Source organism: Thermobia domestica, chromosome 16, assembly GCF_964235325.1.
Source record: "Thermobia domestica chromosome 16, izTheDome1.hap1.1, whole genome shotgun sequence".
NCBI lineage: Eukaryota > Metazoa > Arthropoda > Insecta > Zygentoma > Lepismatidae > Thermobia > Thermobia domestica.
Genome location: NC_137469.1, coordinates 101,317,979 through 101,338,706, shown reverse-complemented (window position 1 = coordinate 101,338,706; position 20,728 = coordinate 101,317,979). Strand labels below are relative to the sequence as shown.

General features: G+C 38.1%; 2 protein-coding genes across 6 annotated transcripts in view; one reads left to right on the top strand and one right to left on the bottom strand.

The window, feature by feature from the left end:
* Positions 1 to 140, bottom strand: part of omd (integrator complex subunit 5 omd) — a 135,896-nt gene extending 135,756 nt beyond the window's left edge. Inside the window, exon 1 of the mRNA XM_081742839.1 lies at positions 2 to 140. The gene's annotated coding sequence lies outside the window, so the exon portion shown is untranslated. The remainder of the gene's footprint in view (position 1) is intronic.
* Positions 1 to 20,728, top strand: part of LOC145673281 (glycogen debranching enzyme) — a 229,431-nt gene that overhangs the window by 31,176 nt on the left and 177,527 nt on the right. The window contains exons 1-2 of one of the 5 annotated variants that reach the window (XM_081742833.1): positions 82 to 218; positions 10,935 to 11,803. The exons of 1 other annotated variant lie outside the window; for it this stretch is intronic. In XM_081742833.1, coding sequence (XP_081598959.1) covers positions 10,947 to 11,803 — 857 coding nt within the window. In that variant the 5' untranslated portion in view covers positions 82 to 218; positions 10,935 to 10,946. Of the gene's footprint in view, positions 1 to 81; positions 273 to 10,934; positions 11,804 to 20,728 lie in introns of those variants that run through there. 3 more of the 5 variants (XM_081742832.1, XM_081742837.1, XM_081742836.1) reach the window with 3 other exon arrangements.

Sequence of the window (20,728 nt, the reverse complement as noted above, 5' to 3'; positions counted from 1 at the left end):
CTTGTATGTCCGCACTTAAACTTGCGGTGCATTTTTATCTGTCAACAAGCGTCGTGGCAACGCTGCTGAAGATTGTATAGTAGCTTAGCTTCTACTCGGTGGGTCACTCCAAGGACAACACTCGTAGTACAATATACCAAACATGCTGGATATGTTTGTGGCGAGAGAGTTGTGCGAAATACGCGTGTTCCGTGTAGTGACAGAAAATAAGTGAGCGAGTGAGTGATTTGTAATTAATCCTAATTTGGTCTAGGCGACACGAAAGTAGTTAGGTAATTTTTTCAGTGTTTAGTGAATGGTCTCGCTTTGTTCTTTGTTTACAAATAGGTGCATATTTTTTACGTGCAGGAAAAGTCAAATTGAAAAGAAAATGTGCTCATGGTCCAGGTTCGATCTCCAGAGGGATGAAGAGGTGTCGGATAAAACCCCAAATAATGACCATGCGTGTCTGCAGTATTTTTCACGGGAGGGGCAGTTTGTAATTTCTTTTTAATTTTTTTGAAAAAATATTTGTCTTTTGAAAATAAGACAGCTCAGGATAGGGCAAGGGAAAAAGGAGTCTTGAAAATGAAATTAAATCTTTAAGTTTAACGTCCCACAATTATGCCGGTTAGGCTAAAGGAGACGGTGATAATGAGAAATGAGTGAAATGTGGAATGAAGAAAGTGGGAGGAAACGGGAGAACCCCGAGAAAACCCACGAACACGGTGTTTGTCCACCGGAGCCTGATTTGTATGATAGTATCCCGGTATTCATGGCATAGTTTTGCCAGGCACAAATTATTTTGTTTACTGATCTAATATAGCAGGTGTTTTTGCAACGAAGTTTGAAACGTAAATAAAATGTTGGAAATTAAAGTTAGAACTAATTGTCCGGAAACTTAGTTCGAATTTACTTCCAAGAGACCATGCCTTCCTACCTATTGCAGAGGGGGGGGGACGGTGACTCAGGGGTAAAGCGATTACCCCTAATGTGTAGGGTCTCTGGTTCGATCCCTTGCCCCCCCGTGCCTTTAAGTTTTCTCAGAGTACTCCCGTTTCCTCCCACTTTCTCATTCCAGCAATTCTTCCATCGTTATTCACTTATCATCGTCTCCCTTAGCCTAAAAGGCATAAACGTCGGACGTTAAACTGAAATATTTCAGTTCTTATTGCAGACGGCCTATTCATGGTGGTGACTTTATCTTAATTTAGGCAGTAGGGCCTATCTAGTACACAACCTATGTTGAAAAGGGAAAGATGCGTTTAACTCCGATAAATCAAATTGGAAAAATTTTATAAAAGTGTAATCGAGAACAATGATATCGTTCAACATTATCTGCTGATTAGCACTTCTATCTTCGATATGCGTGCTTACGGGGTTCGATTTTCAGTAGATTATAGAATTTTTGATGTATCACTAGTTGATCTGCCAGTCACAGTCCTTCGTAGCCTGTCGCGACAAATTGAATAAATCGACCGAAATATTTGTACCAACTTTCCTTCTCTTGTGAACATTAATGCAAACATCAATGTGGGTTAGGTCAAATATCCAAATGGTTTCGGAACTTGGTAACTCTATCTATAATGATAGGCAATCTTAAAAAAAAAAAAAAAAAAAGTGAATGGGGCACTATTTGCTAAAGGACGCACTCTGCATGAAGACTGAAGTAGAATCGCAATTTGATGTGTGCCAACTCTGGGGGAGCAAAGCTTTCCGGAAGTATGTATAGTCACTGATAGGCAGGTCTAATTAGAATTGTCTTAACACTGCCAGTAAAATACCAGAATTGCATTTTGAATAAAGTTCTATTTCCCTTGCTCCTCAGTAGTAATCATTGGCACATTAGCGTTTGGTGCACCTGTAGTCGCCGCAACAATTTATAAAGCATGGCTCTACACGAATCACAGAAATATTCTGCTTCACATGTGATACATCGGAAGATTTCGGTACGATTCGTCGCACTCCCTTCGGAACGCGCACTTGAGGAAATGTCAAACAGGAGGAGTGTATCAATTATGTTGAATACCTGGTGAACGAGTGAGAAAAATCAGCACTTGAAGAACTATAACATGAATGGTAAAATTATTAGAATAAAACAATAATAATAATAAATATGAAAATGCAAAATAATACAAAAAAAAATTACAATGAGAAATTTAGCGTCAAGCCGACAACACTACCCGCAGGATATATTCTCCGTATAGTGCGAGAAATGATACTGCCAAAATTTCATTGATAGGGATTGACGACCGGAACACACCCTTGCTTGTGTTAGGTGGTGAAATCGGTAGATCTTCTTGGAGCTTCACGCCTCCATGTGATCTCTATAGTATTGGAAGTTCATATAGTTACGATTAGTATAAAAAGACAGGATATTTACATCTTCCATCTCTCTATATTTTCATGTTACAATTTGCTACTTGCATTGGGTCTGTGCAGAGCTCAGTGGTTGAGTGCTCACCTCTGGTGCAAGAGGTCCATGAGTCAATTCCAGGCCATGTGAGTTTGTGGTATGTAATATTGTGTCCGTAGGTTTTCTCAGGGCTCACTCGTTTCCTCTTACATTTACATTCCGTCTATTATTTGATAATAACTTTCATTAATCGCCCGTCTCTTTTAGCTTAAAGGGCATAACCGAAGGCCGTTAAATTTCGAAGAAAGATTTCATTTCGTTATACTCGAACGTGTAGTTAAATGTACACTCATGTCCAAAACTATTGCCGCATGTCTATAAATATGTTGTTGTAGGTGTAGACAGTTATAGATATGCGACAATCATTTTGGACATGAGTGTACATGATCTTAAAAAAATGTAGACAGTTGATTTCCACTGCGTTTCTTGATTGAACTCAGAATATATAATTCTAGTCAATTCTTTTTCTAGTCTTAATATTCTTCCTAGTCTAGTGGATAGAAGGGGTGCTTTGGCACACATTTTTCGGGCTCGATCCCTGTTGTGAGAGCATCGAACGCACTACAGTGGTTGGGATCCTACTTAAGCTGTGGATATTGTCCTATATAGTCTCTGTACCTACAGAGGGCGTAAATATAAATTAATCAATCAAATGTTCCAGATTAAACCAAATTATTGTTGGTTTTCTTGACCGAAGTCCTCCAGTTACAGATTGTACTTACGTCTCTGGATGAAAACCGCATTGCCAGTACCATTTGGCCTATCCTAGTGGTTACCCATCCAAGTACTGTACAATCTAGACCAGAGATGTCCATTTTGTAATCATGGCTTATTCGAGCTCGCCTATTAATCTGAGTAAAGCTCACCATATCTTAGACTCCATTCGTTTGAGTTCGCTATGCTCAATTATGCTTGTACTCGCTAAAAAATCAGTCTCACTATCCTCAATGGAGCTCGCTCGCGCTTATGAACCTCGCTGAGCCTCGCTGTCGCTTAGACTCAGGTCCGGTTCGCTATCCACTTGTAGTGTTCATGCTCTCATTTGTTGGCGTTCAATTGAGCCGGGTTCGCGATTTCGGAGTTGTTTGGGCCCGACGCCACACTGTCAGATAGAACCAAGTAGTTTGCGAAATAAGTTCAAGCAATGACCATAGTAGAGCTGAAGCTGAACATTGAATAAATAACAAAAGCCGAAGACAGCTTTTTACAGGAAATGTTCTTAGTCTTGTTCTTTGCCTCAGCGTCTTGCGCGAAGGCAAATTCAGGCAGTGTTGGGCAAATTTCAATTGAATTAACAATTAACAATTAATCTGTAAATTTAATTGTTAATTGCAATTAACAATTGAAATAAGTAATGGTTAATTGTTAATTGCAGTTGGCCATTGAAAAAGGAGAATCAATTGCAATTGATCAATTGATTGAAAGTAATTGCAGTGGAAAGTAATTGCAATTGAATTCTGTAATTCAATTGCAATTGAAATTAATTGGCAATTGATTCAATTGCAATTGATTTCCACAGCAATTACTTTCAATTGATTGATCAATTGCAATTGATTTTCACTGATTAATTTTCAACACTGTAGTTCAGAGAGGGCGTGGGGCAATGAAAACTTTAGCTACGACCAATTGACTCACCACCCGTCGTGACCCACGACCCACCGTGACCCACTCTGACCCACCACCCACCATAAACCACTCTTACCCACTGTGACCCACAGACCCATCAAAACCCATTGTCATCAACTCTAACCCATGATTCACGCCCTCTTCTCTACTGACTAAAGAGTTTAAACTTGTAATAAAACAAGCCTATAAAATTATCACTCATCGGAGTTTGAATTTCTACGATCAATCGTTCAAGCACTGCACTAATACAATAACGGCGGATCTGACCTTTCTAATATAAATAAAATAGAGTTTGTTCGTGTGTCTGTCTGTCTATCTTTGTGCGGTCTGTGGACGAGACGAGTGAACCGAAACTTTTCAAAATTTGGTCACGGGTAGCTTGGTCTAGGCCCCAGACCAAGACGAAGAGTTTTTTTTAATTCCTTACTAGGGGGTCTCCAGGGGACGTTTACCGGGACCGGCCTGGGGACCAGAAAAGTCGACCGAGAGTTACCAAATTTTGGTTAAAGATACCTTGGTCCAGGTCCCACACCAAGGCAAGGCGTTTTCAACAAAATTCGAACCAGGGGGGCGTTTACCGGGACATATAAAAGTAGAACGATATCAGTGTCGATTTCATAGTTTTCGCGGTCACTGAGATCCATGGTGAAACTCCGATCGCATTAACTTCCAAATTCACCGTGTTCGGCTGCGGGCCGTGGGTCAACGGGAGGGGGGATACCGAAACGTAAAAGTAATCCAAAATGACCAATATTAGTGTCAAATCCATAGATTTCGCGGTTGCTGATATCAATGGCGACACTACCATTAGCGATGACTTTCATCCACCGTTGTATGCGGGCCTTGGGTCACCAGAGGGGGGAATTCCGAAACATGTAAAAATAATCGAAAATGACCGATGTTAATGTCAAATCCATAGTTTTCGGGATAGCTGAGCTCGATTGTGAAACTCAAGACCGCGTTTACTTTCATATTTAGCTCCCATCAGCTAAGAAAGAGGGGCTTTATAAAGGGGATCACGAGACATGTAAAAATAATCCACAATGACCGATGTCAAATCCGTAGTTTTCGCGGTGGCTGAGATCAATGGTGATACTTTCATTGGCGATGATTTTCAAATTTAGCCACCATTGTATGCGGGCCGGGAGTCACCGAGGGGGGGGGGACTGCGAGACATGTAAAAATAATGGAAAGTGACCGATATTAGTGTCAAATCCATAGTTTTCGCTGTCGCTGAGATGAATGGTGATACTTCCACAGGCGTTGACTTCCAAATACAGTCCCCATCGGCTGTGGGCCAGAGGCATTGTTTTTTTCAAAATTGGAACCAGAGGATTATAGGGACTTTTACCGGCATATGTAAAAAGTAGTAGAAAATGGCAGATGTTAGTGTCACATTCATGGTTTTCGCGGTATTGGTTGGGGGTTGGTGGGGGCCAGAGGAGATTTTTTCACAATACGAACCAAGGGGGTCTGAGGTTCACCGGGACATGTGAAAGTAGTAGAATTTGTGTCAAATCCATATTTATTGGGGTTTCTCAGACATATAGTGACACCCCCGATAGTGTATACGTTCAAATTCAGCCCCCATCGGCCTTACTAATGAAAACACATGTACGTTGTTGGATATATATTCACACAAAATATATCCAATTTTAGAAATGTTTCTTAATTGTTCTCCCGTTGTTCAGTTCGTTTACATTGATATTTTATCTGATCCATGCGAAGAACGGGCATAACAGCTAGTACGAAATGGTAAAGTGTTTGTTATGGAACAAATTACAATGAATTCAATTATATAGATAATAATTATAATTAATAATTATTTCCTTGTTGAATTATAGATACTTTTCAGTGGAAAGCTGAATAAAATTTAAAAGTACCAAATCAACGTAAAGTAGACCAACGTAAAGGAAAAATGTATAAAATTTTCCATATAATTAAGCTTACAAACTTCCTCGTTTTCTGCGTCACCGGAAATGGGTCAATGCTATCCTACAAATATGGCGGAACAAGTTAATGCTGTTCCGTCAGGAACGATTTCGAGGTCGTTTCCTTCACATAATCTTGTGCGTGTTTTCTACCGTTTGGTAAACCTATTTCCACGTTTTGTGAATCAATGGTAGTGGGTCAAAATAGGCATTGAATGTGGGAAGAAAAATGATCCTCTCTCCCACCAATATGGAATTTCAAGGTCGCTTTTTCGCATTGTTTAGTGCATGTTTTTACCGTTTCTGCGCATATTTTCACGTTTTGTAGGCCAACGAAAGTGGGTCAAAGACGACCTACAAATATGGCAGAAAAAGACATATCCATTCCACTTTCAAGGTACGTTTTGACCCTCTCCCACTGATGCACAAAGCGACACAAATCATGCATAAAAAATGTGAAGAAAACGACCTCGACATTCGATGGTGACGGAACAGCATTAAGTTATTCCGCTATACTTGTAGGCCATTTTGACCCATTTTCGTTGTCGCACTAAAGTGGAAATAGGAGCACAAAACAGTACAAAGCAGGCACTATACGATGCGAAAGAAACGACCTCCAAATTCGATAGTGGCGGAACAATGGCTCTATTTCCTCACACATTGATGGACCATTTTGACGCATTTCTGGTGATGCTCAAAACGTGGAAGTAGGCGAACAGAACGGTACAAAATACACACTAAACGATGCGAAAGAACCAACCCCGAAATTCGATAGTGGTGGAACAGTGAGCCATTTAACTCCCACTTTAAAGGCCTGTTTAACTCACTTCCGGTGACGCACAAGACGAGGAAGTAGGTACAGAAAACTTTTTTAAAAAAATAGGCACTAAACGATGCAAAAGAAACGACTTAGAAATTCGATAGTGTCGGAACAATGGGTCATTTTGGTCACACTTTGGAGGCCCATTTTGACACACCTCTGGTGACGCGCAAAACGTGGAAATAAGGGCACGAAACGGCACGAAACATTCACTAGTCGATGCGAAAGGAAGGACCACGAAATTTGGTAGTGACGGAGATGTGGGTCATTTTCGTCCCACATTCGAGGCCCATTTTGACCGTCTTCCAGTGACGCACAAAATGTCGAAATACGCGCACAAAAGGGTACGCGATGTGAGATTAACGACCTCGAAATTCGATAGTGGCGGAACAGTGGGTCATTTTCGTCCCATCTTGGAAGCCCATTTTCACCTACTTCTGGTAACGCACAAAACGTGGAAATGGGGGCACGAAACAGCACGAAAATTCAGTAGTCGATGCAAAAGGAAGGACCTCGAAATTTGGTAGTGGCGGAGAAGTGGGTCATTTTCGTCCCAGCTTCGAGGCCCATTTTGACCGTCTTCCAGTGACGCACGAAACGTCGAAATAGGCGCACAAAAGGGTACGCGGTGTGAAATTAACGACCTCGAGATTTAATAGTGGCGTAACTCTTGGTCATTTTCGTCTCACCATGGGGACTCATTTTAACCCACTTCCCATGAGGCACAAAACGGAAGTAGACGCACAAAACGGCACAAAACGATGTGAAGGAAACGACCTCGAAATTCATTGGTGGCGGAAGAGCAATAATTTGTTCCGCCATATTTGTAGGCCCATTTTGACCCACTTCCGGTGATGCACGAAATGTGGGAATAGGCGCACAAAGCGACACTAAACACGCTCAAAAGATGCGAAACAAAGTATCTCGAAATTCGTTGGTGGTGGAACAAGTTAATGACGCCGTGAGCACCAATATAAGTATATACTGTAGTTCTTACCAGGGGGCGCGGTGGGTCAGTGGTAGAACGTTCACCTCCGGTGCTTGAGGTCCCTGGTTCGATCCCAACTCGCGCAGTTTGGACTTTCTGGTGGACAAACACTGTGCTCGTGGATTTTCTCGGGGTTCTCTCCTTTCCTCCCACTTTCTTCATTTCATTCATTTGCCATCATCACCGTCTCCTTTAGCCTAACCGGAATAAGCGTGGGACGTAAAACTAAAGATTTCATATCATTTTTTGTAGTTCTTACCATCAAGGCTGAGAACTGCACGGTCCAATTTTTTTTAGACAAAGTAGAAGCCCAACCGGAATAGTGATGTCAACCGGCCCGGCTCGGTTCAACTGAGCGTACAGCTTGAGCTGGCTTGGTTGGGATTACCCATCGACTGGGCTCAATTGAGCCAATGGCTTGAACCGGCTCGGTAAAGATGAGTTATCGACTCGGCTCGATTGGAGCCAATGGCTCGAACCAGCTCCGTTGAAAGGAGTCCATAGGCTGGGTTCGAGTTAGCTTAACTGAGCCAATGGCTCGAACCGGCTCGGTTGGGGTAAGCAATCAGCTCGGTTCGGTTCGGCTCGAGCTGGCTCGGTTGGATGAGCTGTTGGCTCGGCTCAGTTCTCGGTTCGGCTCGATAAGTGAATGAGCTGTGAGCGAGCCGCTTGAGTCGTTGACAACCCTAAACCCGGGTCGAGCAGTTTTAAACATGTTTGGCTGGAGTCCCATAACTTCTAACAATTTTTGGCTCGAGCCCGAATACTTGCTCCTCCTGAACTCAAACCAAGAACCCCGTGACCGATGTCCTTGCCTCCTGAAGATTTCTTGACTACCGAGATCGACAGTTAACTAATTTTTAGTATTCCGATACAAACCGCCTATATTCCATGTTTATACAGGTACACGGTGTTATAATAATAATTAGTTATAGTAGTAGTAGTAGTATCATTGATAATTATATTGTCTATGTAGGATACTTGAAGATAGTAGTACTTGGAACTACACAAAGGATTTGCTCGAATTGGCTCGACTCGACTGGAAACTCGATCCGAATTCGAGTCGAGTTGGGGGAAATTTTTCGAACCGAGATCTCGAGTCGAACTCAAAGATGTCTGCTTCGAGTCGAGTCGAGTTTTAAAGAAAACTCGCTCGAACTCGCTCGTGCTCATTCTTATTGTATGCATGACGGGCATATAGAGTTTTTTCGAGGAGGATAGAACCATAAACATAATATATTTAAAAAATACTTAGTTTCACGGCTTTCTTCCCAGGGGTGAAAGGGATGGTAGGTATGCAGCATTTCTTATAAGTACCTTATTTGAAATATGTAAAACAGTAACAAGTGGACAATACAATATACACACATCTTCTTATCTTCAGTTTTAATTGCTGACTTTAATTGCAATTAACAATTACAAATTAACAATTACAAGTTTCAATTGTCAATTGCAATTAACAATTGAATGTTTCAATTGCACCCTTTGCAATTGACAATTAACAATTAAAAGTTTCAATTGCCTGGTGACCAATTAACAATTGACGAAAATTTAATTGCAAATTTTATGATTAAATTCAATTGCAATTGAAATTAATTGTCAATTACAAATTGAAATCAATTGCAATTGATTTTCAGAGCAATTACTTTCAATTGATTGATCAATTGCAATTGATTTCAATTGATTTTGCCCAACACTGAATTCAGGCAACTTAGGTAGAACCAGTAAGCTAGAATAAGAGAAGTAAAGCGGCTATTTCCTTTCCCTTGAATAAAATCAGGCAAATGTCGTTATGTTAAATTAAACAAAGACTGTGAACACTTCTCAGAATTATGTAGTTCACAGAGTCATATTTTACTTTGCTAGAACTCATTTTGAATTACGATAAGAGCTCCCTCGTGGCTAAGGGGTTACCGTACGCGCCTTTGGCGTGGGAGCCCCGGGTTCGATTCCTGGCAAAAACACATGTTCAGATCCCACATTAAACTGTAGGAGCATGCCTCATATAGCTGCTGAAAGGAACACTAAACTCCAAATCAAATCACAATCAGTAATTTTTTTTCAGTTTAACGTTTCACGATTAAGATCGGAGACTAAGGAAGATGATCGAAATGGAGCACCACAAAGTCCACTTGGTGCGAGCTAGCTTCGAACCAGAGACCCAACGCACCAGAGGTGAGCACTCTACCACTGAGTCACATGTTCCTCTACAACCAGTGATGATTTCAGAAGGTGGTCTGAGAGGAAATTTCCTCCTGGATTATATCCCAGGGTGTGCTCAGCGTAGGTGACCAGAGTTTTTGCAGTACTATTTTCACGCCCCGGGTATTAAAAGTCCCTAGACCGGAAGAAATCGTCTGAAATCATCACTGATCAAAAGCTTCTGAGAAGTCAAATGGGCAACACGTATGCTTTCTACTCGCCTTCACAAGTTCCCATTGACAATGGAATCATATGTAATTCACAACTCACATTTAACAAAAAGTATCATCTCACATATACTTGTTTAAAATCAGTTGTTATAATTAAACTATCCACACCGAACGTTTTGAATCTTTTGTAGCTTCTTGGGGCCGTGGTGGCTCAGGGTAGAGCGTTCACCTTTGGTACATGGGGTCCTTGGTTCGATCCCAACTCGTGCCAAGTGGATCAACACCATGTGCGTGGTTCTTTTCGGAGTGTTCCCGCTTCCTTCCACTTTCTTCATTCCACATTTCATTCATCCTCATCATCACCGTCTCCTATAGCCTAATCGGCATAATCATGGGACGTAAAACTTAAAGATTTCATTTCATATATATATATATAAGCTCCAATGAATATCAACTGTTATTAGTAACTGTATGGCATCGAACTTTCATTACTTTAAGTATAAATTCATTTATGTTATGCGGCCAAGAATGTTGTTCCTTTATAATTTTTCACTGTGGAAATATTAGCATGTGCAGTTCGATTCTATAAAATACTTATCTACGTTGCTTTCTATTTACACGTGAAGGTCATTTCCATATCAAATAGATATTTGGTTTATCTCAATTTGATTCATTCAAATATTGAACTTTGACCTTATTTTTTCGATGTAAAGTCTATTTTGACGCAAGAAAGGTCTTCGACCTATAGCGCCATTTCGCTGTTTTTGCAGATATTAACTGTGGTCAGTATCCTTTCTTTCAGTTTGTAACGAGCATGGAGCTCACTGGTTCGGCGATAGTGGATTTCCTGTTACGAATTTGGCGCGCTTTAGCAGATTGGTTTAGTAGAGTATTTGCGTGGACGACAAAACCTAAAGATAGTCCGGAAGAAAGCAATAAAAGTGACAAAGATGAGAAAGATTCTTCCGAAGTTCTAAGTAATTTACAACGATTAATAAAGCAAATACCGGTGAAAGATTCGAGTGGTGAATATATTACAGGGGATGAGAGTGAAATTGAAGAACAAATTTTCGAAACTGCTGAAAATAACGATTTTTCGAACGAAAAAGAATCTTACGAGGGAAGTATCGAACAAGACTATCTACTTCAATCGAAATCAGTCAGCACTTGTGATTCAATTAACGTAGACGAGTCAGTAGATACTACAACTGATGAGTATTTTCCTGAAAAGTCTAATGGGTCTATTCGAATGCGTGATAAATCTGTCCGTGACGTAAACGATGAAGACCGCGACATTAAAGATTATCCTAACGTGGAACGGGAAGTGACTCGGGAAACTATCAGCTCTGTTAGCAAAAAATTCGAATCTTTAAAACAAGAACAAATAGTGGAAGAAATCATCTGTAAAACACAAGTGTTCAGTGAAGTGTCATGTGACTACATTGCCGAACCTCATCAGTCAAATGGTAATGAATCAACAGTGAAAAATAAATCAGAATTAAATACAGAATCAAAAGTGTTGAGTGACTTAAGTGATATTACAACTCATTATGAAGAGGCTATCTTCTCTACATTGTTAACGAAATCTGTCGAAAACGTTTGTGAAACGGATGTTAAAACTGAAGCTTCAACTTATCCTCCATCGCAGATGGAACAGGAGCATGAGTTTGGGTAAGTATAGTTATTACTATGAAGTACATTAATATATGCTTAGAAGCCTATGAATATTCATTTTTAAGAAACACGTTGGAAATATTCTAAATGAATGAACTCTGCTAAAAGAGGACCACTTAAACCCATATCCTTTAATTGTAGGCAACCAATATCTCTTCGCTACTATGCAGGTTGCATAAACGGTATAAAAATTATAGATTTTAAATGGCCGTTAATGTCATCATTATCCGTGGAGATGTTAACGGATTGGCACTAGTAACGAATTTAGCCGAGATAAAAGAGAAAAAACAATTCAAAATTTCCTTTTCGTTCGAGTTACCATACGGAGTAACGGACGGACGTAACAGTATGCCCTTACAGGTCCCACTACATGATTCTAATTTTTCCTATATACGTTTATATAATTTGGGAGGATTCAGAAAGGTATTAATTTGACAGAAATGAGGAGAGGGGAGGTTCAAAAGAAAGTTTTAAGAAACCTGAGTAGGTAATTAAGTATGTACTAACAGACAGTATAATGAATTTGATGTCGGTTGCATATTGTGCTGTTTTTAGGCGTAGTTATATTTGGAAACTTAACTTTTTGAACAGTAGGCAATCACGAGCCATATTCGAGCACTAATACATGAACACGATCACTTATTACTTAAATTTAACTTTATTTCGGCATCCCTTAAAATTTTATTTTGTGGTTTACGTTCGATGACTCATTAAAAATATTAGAAAATCTAGATATTTTAAATACAGTGATACTGTATATTGTAATACGAACTTAATCCGTTCCAGAACCCTGTTCGAGTTCCAAATCGTTCAAATACCTAACAATACCTCGTTTTTCTTAAAAATAAATAATTATTCTCGTGAAGTCTTCGGCAAATGCCTACACTCTAGCGACATCTCTTGGGCTCAGGTAGGACTGAGTGTGAACTGTTAGGAGGGCGACTGACAGGTGTCTTGTTTTATAATGGAATGATTGGATTAACTAATCCGACAAACTCGAATTTTGAAAGGATTTTAACAGTAAATTCACTGGATTCTAATGCGTTAAAAGTTACAAGGATGTATCAAGGAAAATGGACCAAAAACACTGAAATTTTGTACTAAGCAAATATCGACAGGGGGACATTGTTTGGGACTCTGATATCATAAGATTAACAGTGTCTAGTTTCAGTCAACTAGGGCCTGAGACAGGAACAGTTAAAACCAACTATGCATATGAAATGTGCATCGTTGTAATATGTAATAATAATCGGTCCGCTATCAACGGCTTTATCTTGCAAAATGGGTTTGATAACAATAATAATAATAATAATAATAATAATAAATAAATAAATAAAATAAAATAAAGAGAATATGTTCACAGTTATAAAAAAAATTGTCTCGATTCAGGTAATGGGGCATGGTGGCTCAGTGATATAGCGCTTATCTCCGGTGCGTGAGGTCCCTGGTTCGCTCCCCGGCCAAGGAAGTTTGTGGTGGACAACATCGTGTGCTCGTTTCCTCCCACATCCTCATTCCAAACAATTTTCCATCGTCAATCATTTGCCTTAATTATATAGTCTATCTCCCTTAGCCTAAAGGACATAAACGTGGTACGTTAAACTGAAACATTTCATTTAATTTAATTTCGATTCAGGTATATTAAGATGGTCACCTATACTCTTTTTGTTACGCATGAAGTTAAAAAAAACGGGAAGGACAAAACCATACGCTTTTTCATCTTTATTCGCTGCCCTTAATTCCTAAACCTCCAATCATATACTTTGCATTATGCAGTGCCGTTACGTGGAAAATCAGTGCCCGCGGCGAGAGTATACGACGGCGCCCCGGTGCATACAAGTGAGATCGACAGACCAGCCACGAAGCGCCATGGTTAGCGGAAACGTAAGAAAATTTTCAAAAATAAACCCTGCTTTTCCTTGATTTTGAGCACTTTTATTACTTTTTTCTTCCATTTTATTAGAGATGCAAGGGCTCGGAAAAAACCGGCTTTTTTGGAAAAAAACTCGGTTTTTTCTGCTTTGCTTTTTTGCTTCGGAAATTTTGGGCTTTTTTCAAAATACTGCTTTAAATTGATAAAACAGACTTTGTATCGCTTCTCTATAACACAAAAAATCATTTAATTAGTGGTTGATGCTGATAATAATATAAAACATCGAAAATAAACTATGAATTTCGAAAAAATATTTCAAACAATTTTTCTTCAACATATTTACATTATGAATTCCACAGGATTAACCAATGTATATAATAAGAATTTTTTAACCTCCTATATACAAAAGTAAGCAGAGTTGGCAAGAACCGTGGTTGTTTTTGAAAATGCAAAAACCCCGTTTTTTGGGGGATGTTTAAACCAGGCTTTTTTGGTTTAAACCAGGCTTTTTTGACTTAGATTTTTTGCTTTATGTATTTATATTACATATTCACAGAAATAAGTTTGTTTCGCCTTGATGTTATTATGCAACAGCGGGGTTATGCCGGAAGAACTCCCATAAGCTTAAAGAAGTGCGGCCAGTAAATTTCTTAAGTTGAGAATCTCCCGCCCTAGCCATTGGGAAAATCCCGTCATTACTTGAAATGTAAGAAAACAACGGGAAAATCCTGTTATTGCTTTGCATGTAAAATTTAAAGGTCAACGTACCATAATCAGTACGCTAAAACTGAGGTATTAAATTACAAATTTAGTACCGGTACGTAGATATCATTGAAAGTCCAATCCAAGCTATTGTTGGAAGCTACGTAGGCAATCGATAAATTTTGCCAATTTCTATCAATATATTTAAGCAATATTGGCTTCTTTATAAAACAACACGCATTTAGGCATGTAGAAATGTACAATTTGGTTTGTTTCGTATATTTAGGCTTAACATCCTTACGAAATACCGAGGTTATCAAGGAGAAGACTTTCGCTTAAACTGACATCCGAACCGCTACTTGGGTTACGCATGAAAGAAGGTTTGTGGTTCGACCGAGAATTGAACATGGGACACCTTGATTAAAAGGTGAAAGGGAAATAAAACTATTGCAGGTGGTTTGATATCTGGAAACGTTACCATGAAGTTCACACGATTCGCATTTTTCATTCTTTTTATTTTTGTGGTTTAAACCAGTTATTAAAAAAAAAAGTTGGTAAACCAGCCAACCCTAAAAGTAAACACTTCTTTTTAAAGAATACACAAAAACTAGCAAAATAGTATGTAGTATTTTTACTTCAAAATATTCCATACCCTCTTTTTGAAACAAAATAAAATTAAAATAAAACATAAGAGAAATACTTAGATTTATATGATACACTTAAAAGCTGCACATATAGAGCTTTTGGTTCTGTATATTCTTGAAATTCTACAGTTAAGTTTTATAGAACCACCATCACAGTTTACCCAATCCTCAAGTTTTCTGAATTTTTAACAAGAGGGATTCAACATATCATTACGGAACTCCCCCCCGCCCCCCCAAAAAAAGACTACGGAATATATTTAAGTTAAGCTAAATACAACTGCATAACAAACATGACTGAGTGATTAGCTTTTGCGCTTCTATCGGTAAGTCCGGGATTCAACCAGCATTCGACCATTCTGACAAAGCTTTTCTTCATTCCATCTGTGAATGTAGAAATAGTGCGTGTACTGTGAGTTGGGCGACTTCCTTTCTTATTGTTTTTAAATCGTTATTATTACTAATTACCAGCAGTGACGGTTTTGCGAAGGTTAGGGGGGCGGTCTTTCGGACTGAAGCCCGTTCCCCAAAGTTACGGAATGTCTGCAACAAACGAAATATCTATTATTTATGCCTTTACTCATAAACTTTAAGCTCCCGTCAAATAAAAATTACGAATGTTTAAAAAAAAAACTAAACATTAGTAAGAAACCCTTCCCAAAATACTTTTCTAAATCCGCCACTGATTCTCAGTATAAAATGATTTTTAAAGTTGTATCCGGAAGATTATTGCTAAACATATAAACGAAACGAAATATTAGTTATGCCTGTACTCATAAACTTCAAGCACTTCCCAAATAAAATTAGGACTTTTTAGGAAACGAAACAATCAGAAAAAACCCTCCTAAAGTACTTTTCTAAATCCGCTACTGATTATTTGTATAAATTGGTATTCAAGGTTGTGTCCGGAAAATTATTGCTAAATCACTTCACAGCTACAGTATAACAGAAATGTGGAAGTACGGTTTGACGGATATATTGAAAAATGTACGCTTTGACGGATAAATAGAAAAACGGGCAAGTTTAACTTTTGCGCTAGAAGCTAGAGTACTAAAAGCTCTTAGAAATGAAACACGGATGACAAACTAGAGAAGAAAAAAGATGTCGATAACTCAAAAGTTAAAATAAAGTTGAATAGCCTCTAAAATTACCCTCAAATACTACATTCTTCATGTTAGCTTTAATTCGTAAAACATGTGCTCCATCCATCTTGATGGTGAATTTCAGAGCGAAATATCACATTCAGGTCATGGAATTCTTATCTAACTATAGAATATACTATAAGAAAGCTATTTAGATAGAAAAATCATGAAGTTGAAAAAAGCCAAAATTTCCAAAATTCTCGGCCACAAGAGTATCAATAACTACAACGATTCGGTTCATTAGCTATTTTCATCAGAAAATTCGGTTAACGCATAGAGATTGAGTTGTATTTACGATTTAGGCGTCTACAGGAGGAGACCTAAACTTTGAAAGTGGGACCTGAAGCACTATAGTGCCTTTGAACCCGAGACGTCGTGCACCAAAGATCTTCGCGCTAGTCACTAGGCCTGCAAGGATTGGGCCAAGAATCAATACGAATGGGAAGGAAGCAGGAGCGTAATTTGGGGAAGGGCAGGGACAATTACACCCCCAGAGCTTGGGAAATACATACATTTTAATTAATTGTACGGTATTATTATTATTATTATTATTATTGAGTTTCAAGCTCCTCTCCATGTTTCTTCCACTCTTTGATGTTCAAAAATAATAAAATACAAAAGTCCTTTATATTCGGACTTTTATCTCTTCAGTAAGAATATCTTATAGCGCAGTGTGTGACACTATCCAAGCTTCTGAGAAACCTAGAAATATAGCCTAAGCATTATGATCGGTTATTTCATCCGGGTCTTCCGTCCACTATGATTATAGTACAGTGCTTCAATTAATCATACGTGGTATTCGAGTTTCGGTTAGTTTTGCACGATTAGATAAGTAGTCAAATCACTAGAAATTACACACCACTAAACTTCAATTTTAATAATTAAATGAAAAAAAATCGTCTCTCTGTCCTCCATTAATAAGTATACACGACCCTATCCGTAAAGGATGTAATGTGTCGTATGTGTAAATTAAAACACTCTCCACACAGAGAGAGATCGTTGGAGCTCCAAGCGTTAAGAAAACTGAAATTCTTTCTATTTCAAAGATATATATGTGAAAGACTCAAGACTCAATGGGAGGGGTTGCAGCCTTCCTTCGATATGCTATCGTAAGCACAGCTATGCTTTCTCAACTTCTTAGTTTTTCAATCGACCTTCTATCTAAATAGACAAGTTCCGATTTGTTGAAAAATTTGAAAATCTTATTTTTTTTTTAACTATTAGATAACAACACTTTTATGTACAGTAGAACCCCTCTAATCCGTCACCTTTGGGACTGGGATATGGTCGGAACACAAAAAAATTCGGATTATCAGAAAATACAGAAAATAGGGATTTACAGCAAAATAAACGGTCTCTGAACTCAGAAATGACTACATTGTTTTCTACAGTAAAAACATTTCAAAAACCCACAAAAGCTGTTATTATTGTAAAGACGTATGTACAGTATGTACAGTATTCATTGGGTAACCTTACAGTAAAAAAATACAGTAGGCCTATAGCAAACAGTAAACACTAAAAACTGCACAGTACAATATAGAAAACATGTACAACGAAAGAAACGATACAAAAGATAATAGAGCACTAAAGCGGATATGCGGTAACAGCAAGTAAACAACAATTGTTCAACGGCAGTAAACGACAATGGGCCTCGTGAGTCAACGACGAGTCGGGACAAGTTTGGCTCGAGTACGGTCATTAACCGGAGTAGCGGACCAACCGAGAACGGACGAGAGGGGTTCTACTGTATTTATTTATTTAGGGGAGGCCGGGATAATAAGAGACACGGCCAAAATTATATATATAAAAAATAATAAGTAATGGCAACGTCAATATATTTACTTTCCTGCTTCACTTGCACTTATAAACTAATATGAGTTTTTATATTGTTGTCACGCTATTAAAAAATATCTTCACTTTGAACTTACCATAGAAGTTCGTGACTGTTTTAAAATAAAATTTTATTATGAAAAGTGAGTTACAAATGTGGAAATGATTGCTATGTAACTTTGTGACTAAGCTTATGAAGATTGATCTGAAATTTTGAAAAATGCTGAAACATTGTATTTCAGGTCAATTGAGAGTATGTCTCTTATTACCCCTTTTAGAAATTTTGAAGGGGCAATAAGAGACAGCTGTCTCTTATTATCCCAGTTCAACTTATGTTTATTTAGCGCATGTGACGATTATAACCTGCTATTTTTTGTATATAGAAAGTAAATAAGAAAATTCCTACTCTGGCAATTCAGTCAGAGTCTGTGCATAGATAGTGACAGTGGAGAATATGCTTTGGATCAACTAATTTCATCATCAACTGGTGAAAGTTTGCCAGAAGAAATTGATCCAACCAGAGCAGAATCTTGCGTAGAAATGTATTACACCGTGCACTACGATATTGACTGGTATATTGGGAGGGTTATTGTTTTCCCAGATGAAGGACCGTACAAGGTTAAATTTTTGAAAAAAAAAAAAAAAACTACGTGATTTCAGTTGTCCTACCTATGATGGCATTTAAACAGTGACATCCAAATTTGTATTTTATGGACCTATCAAACTGGATGAAAATGGAAATGGGCCATTCCAGATTTCCAGAGGATAGCTCCAAAAAATTCGTTGTGTTTATAGCAAAGTGAAAAAGGACTTTTGAAACCAAAACAGAAAGATTAAATATGACTCCTCTTCTTTTGGTAGGACTAGGTATTTGTAGGACTATTGTTAATATTTGTTAAACTCATACCTATACGCCAACAGTTCTTTTTGGCCTATAAATGTTTTCTATGTTTGTTTTTTCAAGTGGCCCAGCCTAAGATAATTAATAAGGCCTAACTGCTATAATTATGTTACACTAAAGTTTAAATTACATTTATGAGGTTTTTAAATGTTAACTTGGAGTTTATATAGGCTAGCATAACATTTCCAAACTCTTTTGTACATTTTTCATATGATCATTCAACTGTACATCGTAGAAGGTTTAATATTCATCTTACATATTTTTCGAAAATGTAGTTTCACACAGGCTACATTTTACATCAAATTTGGTCAACAATAGCTTTACAATATTTTTCAATGTTCTCTTCTTGTATGATTACAATTTTATAGCTTTTTCAATTCATTTAAGTTAGCTAAAACTATTCTTCAAATGCGGTGATTTTTCTTCATTGAGAATTTAGGCACTTTTTAAGTTCATTTTCGACATTCTCCAGAAAATTTCTTGTCAGTATTCTGTTTTATTTGGTAGTGTGAGTTTTACCCATGATGTATCTAGATTCCGTAAAACGCAACTATACTTTGTTTCAGTGGTTTTTGATATTTAACTCAGGCAAATAAATTTTCCGAACTATTGAATTTCATTTTTTTAAATCTTGATATTTCGGGAACATGTGTACATATTTCAGATCTAACAAAAGTAAATTCTTCAGAATTGTCTGAAGGTATACCTTAAACCACTGCTCATTTTCTATTCTATGTATATGAGTATTGAGAGCCCTGACACTGACTTTAGCAAAATTTTTCGTGATTTTTTTTTTTTTTTGGTAAAAAGCAACTGAAAAAATGTGTTAATACATCAGCAGGTTTCATTTTTTTAAAGTACAATCACACATATTTTTTCTAGTTCCTCAAGAAATCAATGAAAGTGCAAGAATATCTTTTTGTCTCTTATTAACCCGTTTGTCTCTTATTACCCCGGCTTCCCCTATTTATTTATTTTTGAGATTTCCATGAAATTTACTTACCGCCATAAGTGATAATGACGTGTTGAGACGTCATGGGGTAACTGAAACAGTGGGCTTGAAGTGTATGAACAGCTGTGTAGCTCAGATCTAAACAGATAGTTATTTAAGACTTTTGCTCTTTTTTGTTGTTGGAAATGAAGGGGGGGGGGGTCAATCTAAAAATGGTGAATTTAATGGCGTACCAGCTCCATAGTGATAAGACGCCCAATGTTAATAATAATAATAATAAAAAGTAAAGTAGTCTCCAGTTCAGCAGCATAGTCGAAAGGAACGTAAAAGCACGCAGAAATGACGAATGACGATGGATGTGCACACTGTTGTGTGAGGAAATCTAGAATACCTCAGATCAGTTCCCTAACGGTGATATATTGTTGGACATATATACTGGATAGTTGGCTGGATACATATAAACCCTGTTGAACTGGGAATGTTACTTTTTGTTTAACATAGGGTGCCTTACCAGTATGGAGCCCATTTCGAACAACTTAACTATTATTATTACTATTATTATTATTATTATTATTATTATTATTATTACCCATAACGAAGTTGGCCTATGACGCCGGACTTTTGATATACCCAGTATATAGCAAATGCAAGCCTCCTGATAGCTTAGTACACTTGATAAGAAGTGAGGGAAGTATTTTGGTCTAGGAATTAATTCGTGCGGTTGGTACGCACACATTGAAGCTGTAGTACAAACACAAAATACATAAATACCTTAAGAAAAATATTGTCCATCGCTAGCCACCACTTTCGCCCATCTGTCAGGCAATGTACGGATTCCGTGGCGAAAGAAGTCCTCATCCTTGGAAGCGATCCAGTCAGAG